This window comes from Vicugna pacos, chromosome 15 (assembly GCF_048564905.1).
Source record: "Vicugna pacos chromosome 15, VicPac4, whole genome shotgun sequence".
NCBI classification, from domain to species: Eukaryota; Metazoa; Chordata; class Mammalia; order Artiodactyla; family Camelidae; genus Vicugna; species Vicugna pacos.
Window position 1 is genome coordinate 54502806 of NC_133001.1, and position 10991 is coordinate 54513796.

Sequence of the window (10991 nt, forward strand, 5' to 3'; positions counted from 1 at the left end):
ATTACGCGGCTGCATGGTGTTCCCTGTTCCGTGAACTCTTCCCCTCCTGGGAGAAAGCTTTCCCTCAGAAGGAAACAGAAGGCACAGAGCCTCCTGGAATGTGGCAAGGCTCCTTGTGCTGAACCCTGTGTACAAGCCCTTCTTTAATTAGCTCTCAACTAAAAATAACCCCCTGGGCTGGCTGCACACCTACCTCCCAGGCGGGCCTGAGCAACATCTGGGATTTGAGGGTGGGGTGGGGTGGGGTGGGGTGGGCAGCCAGCCTGTGACAGAACCTACGACACGGGCAGGTGCAGAGGGCAGGAGGCTTTATTGAAGGAGATACAGAACCAGGTGAGAACTGCCATCAGCCAGACCATGGTCTCCATCACCCCACGCTGCCCATGACTTGTGGGCACCCCACCCTCCCCCTGGGCCCCTGGACAGCTGGCAACACAAAGGGATCTTACCCAGCCTCATCAGAGGTGCCCAAGAGGGCCTTCAGAGTTCTGTTCAGGAGAGGGTTGGGGGACAAAGGACAGCCCCTCCCTGGCAGTCACTGGCAGGCCTGTGGCACCCTTCCGTCCATCCATCCACTGGCCCAGTCCGTCTGTGTCTGGGACGGCCCTCATCATTTGCAGCTCTGGAGCCGGGTCCTATGGTGCTTCTCTTCGGTCAGCAGGGGGATGAAGGTGTCACTGTGGGAGATCTTCAGCCGGCTGCTCCAGCTTGGCGCTTCCTTCCCCGGGGGCTCTGGCGAGAGGTTGTCCAAGTCACCGCGGGAGCCCCCTGCCTTGCCCTCGCCCACACTGCTGGAGGTAAGCTCCATCAGCTCCAGCTCATGCTTGGCGGCCGTTTCCAGGACTCGCTGCTTGTTGTAGTACCTGACAAAGTTGTTGATAATGGGGTGGATGGGCAGAGCAATCGCGATGACCCCACATAAGAAGCTGATGGCCGCGTTGAGCTTGCCCAGCGTGGTCTTGGGGTAGATGTCACCATAGCCGACAGTGGTCATAGTGATGATGGCCCACCAGAAGGACTGGGGGATGCTCTTAAACAGGGTCTCAGGGTGACTCTGCTCCATGGTGTAGCCCAGGGCGGAGAAGACAAAGATGCCCACCGCCAGGTACATGAGCAGCAGCCCCAGTTCCTTGAAGCTGCGCTTGAGGGCGTATGTGAGAGTCTGCAGGCCAGAAGAGTGGCGGGCCAGCTTGAAGATGCGGGCGATGCGCATGATCCGCAGGGCCTGCACTGCCTGCTGCACGTTGGTCAGCTCCATCATGCGGGCGCCCAGGTGTGTGAGCGTGAGGCTCACGTAGAAGGGGAGGATGGCCAGCACGTCCACGATGTTCATGAAGGACAGGGCGAAGTGCAGCTTGTTGGGCGAGGAGAAGAGGCGCAGCAGGTACTCCAGCGTGAACCAGCCGATGCACGCCGTCTCCACGTTCTCCAGCGTCGGGTGCTCCACGCGGTTGCCTTCGGCGTCCAGCACCTGCAGCTCGGGGATGGTGCCCATGCACATGACCACTGACGAGATGAGAATGAGCAGGAAGGACAGCACGGCCACCACCCGCGCGGGACACGAAGACTCGGGCTTCTCCAGGAACTTCCAGACGCACTTCTGGCAGCGCCGCCAGCGGCCTTCGGCCGTGTCCACGCCCAGGTCGTCCAGGATGAGCTGCACGCGGCGCGCGATCTCCTCCAGCTCCTCGCGCTTCTCGCTCAGGTGGCTCTTGCAGCAGTCGTCCAGGAATTTGAGGTCCACCTTCCAGAAGTCCATCTCGTTCTTGAAGCAGATGGGGCAGATGCCCTTCTTCATGTGAACCTCCCCAAAATAGTACACCTCAATGACACACTTGAACGCATCTGGGTCCCTGTCGAAGTAGAACTCGCGCTTTCCGGGGTCGTAGTCGTCGCACAGGGAGAAGATGGTGTCGTAGCCCCCAGCCAAGCAGTTGATGAGCTCCGCCAGCCGGGTCTCAGGGTACTGGCTGAGGAGATCTCCGTACAGCACCTGCCGCACGCCCCCCACGTTGACGACGATCTCGATGTCGTCGTTCGCCCGGGAATCCTGGCTGCCCGGCTCCGGGAGGCTGCGATCCCCGGCCCCGTCCATTCTCCCGGCGTGTGCCCGCGCGGCCTCGGCTCTGCGCCCTGCCGCCGCCACCGCCGGGGGATCCCACCGGTGCGCGGCTCTCGGGGAAGCCCGGCCGGCGCCCGCCTGCCTGGAAGGGCGATCACAGCGGGCAGCAGCGGGCTGGGGCGCGCCGCGGGTGAGGCATGCACCCGGCGGCGGGGCTCCGGACGGGCATCCGGGCGCCGGGACGCACCGGCGCGGGGCTTTCGCGGCCGCCGGCCTCGCCCCGAATACTCACCCCGGCTCCCGGGCGGCGCGACCGGCCGCTCCGGCTCGGCCTCTTGCAGGAATGGGGTCCCCTCGTGGGCGAAGGGCACAGTCCTCCACCCTGGAGCTCGCAGGCAGCGGCGGGCTGGTCCCGGAGCCGAGCGGGTCCCCGCGTGCGCCCGCCGCGCGAGACGCGTCCCGCGGCTGCCGGAACCACGCAGTTCGCCGAGGTGTGCGGAGAGCGAACTTGGGCTTGCTTTGCCCGAGCCGTTTCTAAACACAATAGGAATTCCAGCCTGACGTCAAGAGCTTTTCAAACTGTACCCTCTTCTGGTGAAATTCTGCAAGGCACGCGCGGCAGCTGCAGGGGAACCGGTTAACCCTTGGGCAGACGGGCACAGCTGCGTGCAAGCCGCCGCGGCCGCCGCCGCCGCGCGACCGTCCGGCCCCGCCGGCGCGGCGGGTCACCCGGGGGCCGGGACCCCGGGCTTTAAAGCGGCAGGCCGGCTCTGGCTGCAAAGTTTCTCTCTCCCTGCTGTATCGAGAAGATCGATGGTGAAAGAACACGGCCGCCTGTTGCTCCGCCGCCGGAAAACGTGCCCAAGAAAGCCCTTCAGACGCTGGTCTGCGTCCTGGGCCCCGCCGATCCCGCCTGGTCCTTGAAGGTTTCCTACTCGCCCTAATGCCGCTCTGCTGTAGGTGGCACTTTTCGCCTTCTCCTGAGCACTGTCCAATGAGGACAGCCAGTCCAGCCTCCTGTAGGAGAGACGGGACCTGCCCAAGGTCACAGTGAAATGGGGGTAGAACCCAGCTTGGCCGCCTCTTAATCCAGGGCTTCCCACTGTCCCGGCTGATTGACCACGCCAGTTATCAGGCTGAGATTCTGCCTTGAAGTCCTCGCTGTCCACCGCTTCCCATTTCTTTGCAGCCCACCACCACCACAGCATCCAGAGCCTTGAGCCCCCGCGGCTTCTGCCTCCCCACCCCCCACTCTGTCACTGAGGCCTGCCTGTCATTCCCACACAACATCCCACACCCTCCAGTCTCTTCCAGACTTTCAGTCACAGCTTTCAGGCACTCACATGCCGGAACCATTGCAACAGCTTCCATTAGCAGCAGCACCATCCTGCACACTGCCAGTTATTGAGCACCATCTCTGACCTGGGGACTGGATTTAAAAAGTATTCTAGAGAGAGGGTTGACTAGGCCGAGCACAGAGGATTTTTAGGGCAGTGAAACTACAATACTCTAGCAATAGATAGATACGTGGCATTATACATTCATCCAAACCCATGGAATGTACACCACTACTATAAACTTCGGCGGACATCCGAAATGGACTTCGGATGATGATGATGTGTCGGTGTAGTTCATCAGTTGTACCAAATGTACCCTCTGGTGAGGGATGTTGATTGTGGGTGAGGCTGAAGGAATGGGGGAAAGGGGCTATGTGGGAACTCTCTGTACTTACTGATCACTTTTGCTCTGAACCTTAAACTGCTCTAAAAAACAAAGTCTGTTAAAAATAAACTCTGCTGTCTGTGTCACCGACAGTACTCTTTTTTTTTTCTTTAATGAGTTGGTATAAAACTGAATATGTTAGAATAGATCACACAAAGATAAATACAGTTTGGTGAAACTTCTTTTTACAAATTTTATTTTGTTTCCATTAAAAATCAGCCTAAGAAATTGACTCAGAAAGGTTGAGTGAAAAGAACACTTATTATAGGCACACCATGAGCTAAGCGCTTTCTGAATGCTTTGCACTTGTCTCATTGACTCCCCACAGCACCTCTCAGAGGAAACAAGGTATCAGGTAACTGCCAAGATCACTCAGCCAGCAGATGGCACAGTTGGGGTCGGAACCCTGATAGTCTGCTGTCACAGCCCACGGGCTTCGCCTCCCATGTCCTGGTCACACAACTGGAGTGGTGGAGCTGGGATTTGACCCCAGGCAGATTTTCTGTCCAGTATAGTGCAGCACACCACAGACACACACCCCATATTCATCTTCCAGTCCTCACTCATGTTACTTCCCTTCTCAGTTGTCTTCAGTACAACTAGGGTCAAATTCAAATTGCATCTTACTCTAAGCATAATGGGTTTAAAAATGCCCATTTATTCAATATTTATTGAGTTCTAATGGCAAGTGCGTGTGTACACACACATACCCTACTCTGCTTAGGGGCAGGGTTCATACTCTCGTGGACAATATATTATGTATAGCTAATAATTAGTTTGCAGTCATCACTGTACCAGAGGGGTACAGGGAAGGAGCGGTGGTTCCTGAATTTCCCTACAGAGGGCGCCAAGGAGTATCCTCAGGTTTAGAAGCTTGAGAAGAGGTTGGAAGAGGGAGAAGTTGCCTTTGCTTAGAAGCACAGTGTTTTTTGGCTTAGGTGTATATTTGGGTGATGGCAATCCCTCAGGCAGGTAGAGCTCCCTCCCCCTCCCAACCAGCCATCCCCGATATGGTCAGTAGGTCCAAGGTGCTGCAGGAGCCCAGGAGTTCACAGGCATATCTCCGGCTCGCCAGCACTTGGAGACCTTGCCTGGTTTGCCTGCCTCACCTGGGGGAGAGCAGCCTGCTCAGAGGAAGGCACGTGGTTGGTAGCCCCAAACATGCTGGGTGAAGCTGGAAACAGACCACTCAGAGCCTAGAGGGACCTGTGCAGAGTATGGACTCTAAGTCAGTTGTTCAGACCTCAGGTGACCACTCAATAGTTGGCCGGTTGTGCAATCCATGTATTGAGTATGGAGCAGCATTTTTATTGAGATAGTATAGAATGTAAGACATCAGAATACATCAGACATGGTAAAAATAAGTATGGCTTTAATCTCTTCACAGTAACCAGAGGTTGACTCCAGCTCCAGCATGTCCATTTGGCAAATCCCAGACCCTTACAAGGAAGAAGACTGGTCCTGATCAAAGTGGGAAAGGAGAGGAGGCAGATGCAAAATACAGCAGAGAAATTGTCCTCAAACAGCCCAGAGCAGAGCAGGAGACTGCTGACAACAGCAACGTGAGAGAGAGATAGTTGTGTGTCACAGGTCCAGGCTAGAGAGGCATTTGAACTTGGAGGGCTGGTAACCAAAAAAAAAAAAAAAAAAAAAAGGCAAAAGGCAGGCAGGAAGACTCCTGCTGGAGGCCTGAGACCAGTCTGAAGCCAGAAGGCAGAGGAGGAAAGGTGAGAGACAGGCAACACAAAATCCCTCTCTGGGAGGAACAGCCCAGCATCACCGAGAGAGGGGAGCTGGCTGGCAGTCACTTGCCCCTCCAAACCTGCATGCCCCATGCCTGAGACTCCTACACTCCTTCTCAAACCCTCAAAAGCCTCAGAGCCTTGGCTACTGACACGCCTGAGCCCCAGGCGCCCTCCCTCTCTTATTCCTCCAAACCTCACTCATCCTCCCCAGCCGCCTCCACTCACCTGGCCAGAGCAGCACTTAGAGTTCGGGTCTGTGGATTCCTCTTGATCCAGTGCTCTCCCCAGGCCCATATCATCTCCTCTGCTATGGACTGAACTGTGTCCCCCCAAAAGTCATGTGTTGAAGTCATAACCCTCAATGTATTTGCAGATAGGGATTTTAAGGAGATAACTGAGGTTAAATGAATTGAGGCGCTAATCTAATAAAATTAGCGTCCTTCTAAGAAGAGACACTAGAGATCTTTGCCTCGCTCTGCACATACTCACCGAGGAAAGGCCCTCTGAAGACACAGCAAGAAGGGAGCCTTCTACAAGCCGGGAAGAGAGGAGTCACCAGAAACCCTAACAGGACTTGGATTTTGGACTTCCAGCTGCCAGGATTATTTCCTTACGGCAGCCTGAGCAGACTAAGACATCTTCCTTCCTCCCTCACACCTGCCAAGTCTTCCCTAGACCTCCCCCTCCTCCAAGGCTCTGGACACAGCCTTTCATCATCCGACCCCTAGACCCTGTCTGAATTTTGTGAAGGCTTAGACTGGGATACCATACGTTAAAAAAAAATCTATTTGCGCCTTCTCACTGAAGGTCATTGATGCATAGAAATTTGAGACAGGAGCTTAGATCCATTGAGAATTTCCTGAAGGATTAAACCAGGGGGGAAAACTCTGGACTTTTGGCTAAATGTGGAAAGTTTCTTGCTGTGCTGTAGTCTGTCCTGCATAGGATTTTTATTAGAATTACACATTTTGTTATGTCATAGGGGGATGGGGGAACCTCAAACCTATTAGATACCAGAAGCAGCAATTTGACTCATGTGAGTTTTTCATTTAAATAAGGAAAGAAGAAAAAAACAGTCTATTTAGGCATTGTAAGAAGTGATTGAGCTGTATTTTTCTTTATTAAATTATGTATTTTTATTTGCTGAACAATAACATTTGGGGCTACAAGAATGTTTAAATTCCATGGCGCTAATTAAAACTAGCACATGTGTATCTAAGCGATTTGTCTAGACAACAAAAAAGGCAAGCTGCAATCTATTCCCTTTTTATGGAATAATCAGGTCTGGGCAGTTAAAATTTCTTTGTGTATAATAATTCCTTTCATCAAGATTCAGTTCCATACTTCACTGGAAATTCACATTTCATTATTGCTGTGCCCCATCAGACAACGAGCTGCCCTCAGGGCCCCGAAGAGTTGATTGACCAGAAGCCTCAGCTCACCTCCTCCTGTCTCAATAAACTGTGCCTGGAGGTCAAGTGCAGGAGGCTGTGTTGGATGGAGAATGGGGCAGAGAAGAGAATGATTTAAAATAGATTCATCAGGAAACTTTTTTTTTTTTGCTGCAGCAACAGAGTTTCTTTTTTCTTTTCTATGCCTCAGTTTTTCTATCTGCAGAAAGGACATAGTGACCTTTCCTTCCTGAGTACAAGATCTCATAAGGGACAAATAAAACAGGGGGTGTGAATAGACTTCACAAACTATAAGATGCTGAAAATGTGAAGGCAAAGGGAGGAAGGAGGAGGGAAGGAAAGAGAGAAAAAAGGAGGAGAAACGGGAGGAGGAGGGAACAGGAGTTTGACTTCCTGGGTCCGGTCCCGCTGTGGGCTCGTCCCTTTATGTCCACACACCTCCACCCCCTGCTCTGTTCAGCTGATTTATCCAGCTCGGGTCATGGGTGGGAAGCTGTGTATGTGACAGAGCCACCTCACATCCCAGATGTGTAGAAAGAAGTCAGAGACTTTGGATGCACTCATCTGCCCTGGAGGCTGGGGCTAGGACCCCACTCTGGGCCTGAGATGAAGTTGCTTTGATTTTTCTTAGAAAAGGAAAATGCAGTTAGAACGCAAAGGGGGCCTCTCATGCTTCAGGCCCTGCTGTGAGGAGTGGAACAGTCACTAGGGGAGGGGTGGGATGCTGTTTGCTTTTGTGACTGCTTTTAAAAAGAGCATAAAAAGAGAAGAACACTTTGAAAAACCAGTCCTTTAGCATCTTTCTTTTCTTTAATTGCAAAATTAATATATATTTGTAGTAAAAATTCAAAATATGTGAAAGCCCCATATTTGCACACCCAATAGCCCTATTCCCCCAAAGTCAGTGCTGTCCATAGTGTATTTGTTCTGCTACTGTGTAACGAACTACCACAAATTCAGCAGCTTGAAACAGCAAACATTTGTTATCTTGCGGTTTCTGTGAGTCAGGAGTCTGGCCAAGGCTTAGCTGGGTCCTCTGCTCAAGATCTCACAAGGCTTTGCAGTAAAATATGTTGGCTAGGGCTAGGATCTCATCTGAGGCCCAGGACCCTCTTCCCTGCTTCTGTGGCAGAATTTATTTCCTTGCAACTAAAGAACTTTTGAAGGCTCCCCAAAATGAAATACTTAGGTATTAAATCTGCAAAAAAAAATTTGTACAAGCTCTGTATGAGGACAACTACAAATCTCTGATGAAAAAAAATCAAAGAACTAAATAATTGGAAAGGTAGTCCATGTTCATGGACAAGAAGACCCATTTTGTCAAGATGTCAATTCTTCCTAACTTGATCTGTAAACTCAATGCAATCCCAATCAAAATCCCAGCAAGTGGCATGAATAGACACCTCACTAAAGAAGAAATGCAAATGGCAAGTAAACATATGAAAAGATATTCCACATCCTAGGTCATGAGAGACTTGTGAATTAAAACCCCAGTGAAATACCACTACATACCTATAAAAATGACCAAGATCCAAAACGCCAACAACACAAAATGCTGACAAGGATGTGGAGCAGTGTTCATTGCTGGTGAGGATGCAAATGGTACAGTCACTTTGGAAGATAGATAGTCATTTTCTTACAAAATGAAACACTCTTACCATATGATTCAGCAGTTATGCTCCTTGGTATTTACCCAAATGAGTTGAAAACTTATGTCCACATGAAAACCTGCATACAGATGTTTATAGCAGCTTTATTTGTGATTGCCAAAACTTGGACACAACCATGATGTCCTTCGATAGGTGAGTGGATACGGTACATCCAGACAATGTAATATTATTCAGTGCTAAAAAGAAATGAACTATCAAGCTATGGAAGGAAACAGGGGAAACTTAAATGCATATTCCTAAGTGAAAGAAGCCAATTTGAGAAGACTACATCCTTTATGATTACAACTATATGTCATTCTGGAAAAAGACAAAACTATGGAGGTAGTAGAAAGATCAGTGGTTGCCAGGGGTTGGAGGGGTAAGGAATCAATGAGCAGAGCACAGAGGTTTTATAGGGCAGTGAATGTCTTCCATATGACACTAGAATGGTGGGTACATATCATTATACACTTGTCCAAACTTGTAGAGTGTACACCACCAAGAGGGAACCCTAATGTAAACTTCGGACTTTGGGTGATAATGATGTATCAGTGTAGGCTCATTGACAGTAACAAAGGTACCCTCTGGTGAGGATGTTGAAGGATGGGAGTCTGTGCCTGTATAGGCTCAGAGGGTACATGGGACCTCTCTGTATTTTCCCCTCAATTTTGTTACAAACCTAAAAGTGCTTTAAAAACCTTAAGCTTATTCATTTTTAAAAAGTAAATAGCTAATGATTTTAAAACAAATCTATCTGGGTGTGTATGTCCAAGTCCAGTGGGGTTTTTTGGTTGTTTGTTTAACTGAAGTATAGTTGATTTACAATGTTGTGTTAGTTTCTGGTGTACAGCATAGTGATTCAGTTATACATATATATGTATATATTCTTTTTCATTATAGGTTATTACAAGATACTGAATATAGTCCCTGTGCTCTACAGTAGGACCTTGTTGTTTATCTATTTTATATATAGTAATCTCAAACTCCTAATTTATTCCTCCCCTTGTCCCTTTCCCCTTTGGTAACCATAAGTTTGTTTTCTATGTCTGTGAGTCTCTTTCTGTTTTGTAAATAAGTTCATTTGTATCTTTTTTTAGATTCCACATATGAGTAATATCATATGGTATTTTTCTTTCTCCTTCTGGCTTACTTCACTTAGTGTGATAATCTCTAGGTCCATCCATGTTGCTGCAAATGGCATTATTTCATTCTTTTTTATGACTGAGTAGTATTCCATTGTATATATACACCACAATTTCTTTATCCAGTTTTCTGTCTATGGATGTTTAGGTTGCGTCCATATCTTGGCTATTTTAAATAGTGCTTCTATGAACATTGGGGTGCATGTATCTTTTCAAATGGAGTTTTTATCTTTTCTGGCTATATACCCAGGCATGGGGTTGCTGGATCAAATGGTAACTCTATTTTTGTATTTTAAGGATTCTGTTTTCCACAGTGGCTGCACCAAATTGCATTCCCACGAACAGGGTAGGAGGGTTCCCCTTTCTCCACACCCTCTCCACATTTATCATTTGTGGCCAGTTCAGTGTTCTTCACTGAACTTAGCTGCCATGGAGGAAATCTGATTTGCAGCCCAGCAGAGGGGAAAGGGAATCTCAGGCGTGGAAGCAGCCAGTGCCTCCTTACTGCCATGGAATTCAGCTGAGGGCCACGGACCTCAGCTCAGCTCCTGACACCAACACATCGTTAAGCTGCTCAGAGCCCCGCCCTGGGACATATTTGACCAAGGCTTATCTCTGGGTGCCCCCAGCTCCATATCTGCTCCTGGTCAGAGAATGGGAAGGAAAGGGGTCATTATGGGGTCAAATGAGGAGGAAAAGGGCATGGCGTGGGAAGTAGAAGGTGCGGGTGCTGAATGTGAACTGGGAGCAGAGTGGGAAGAGGGATGAAGAGAGGGAAGGGGGATGGGAATAAGCAGAGAAAATTCAGGAACATCTTCTCAGGTTTTTGAAGAAAACGTCATGTCAGGAAGGACTTGGTAATTACTGTCATTTGTGGGATGTTTTAGTCCAAGAGAACCAAATAATTATGATATCATGAGCTCAGTGCCTTCCTCTAAATCAGTATCCAGTCATGAAACGTATATGGCTTACGTGTTCTCGGGAGCTTCCCCTGCCTTAGTCCCACCACGGGCTGCACAACAAAGCCCTTTGGGGAATAGAAATTTCTTCCTCGTGTGGTTATGTCAATCAAACAGGACTTCACGTGTATCTACGTGGACCCTGGGTGGTGCCAGGTTTCCAGGGAGCGTGGGGCCCCCGAAACCCAGAACTGGGAAGAAACAAATTGTTTAGGTCAACCTTCTATCAACTGTATCCCTCCAAGCAAGCATCAGTCTTGGCTTGGATGCCTCTAGTGGTGGGGAGCTCATGACATGCAG

The 10991-nt window shown here is 49.9% G+C and overlaps 1 protein-coding gene across 1 annotated transcript; it reads right to left on the minus strand.

Annotated features, from left to right (window-relative positions):
• Window positions 1-289: 289 nt before the first annotated feature.
• KCNF1 (potassium voltage-gated channel modifier subfamily F member 1) lies at window positions 290-2435 on the minus strand. Its single transcript, XM_072938347.1, has one exon. It carries the CDS (start codon window positions 2093-2095, stop codon window positions 611-613), a length of 1485 nt encoding a protein of 494 aa, XP_072794448.1. The 5' UTR covers window positions 2096-2435; the 3' UTR covers window positions 290-610.
• Window positions 2436-10991: the final 8556 nt, after the last annotated feature.

Excerpts from the sequence above, each read along its gene's own strand:
- KCNF1 (XM_072938347.1), bottom strand. The coding sequence starts at position 2,095 with ATGGACGGGGCCGGGGATCGCAGCCTCCCGGAGCCGGGCAGCCAGGAT.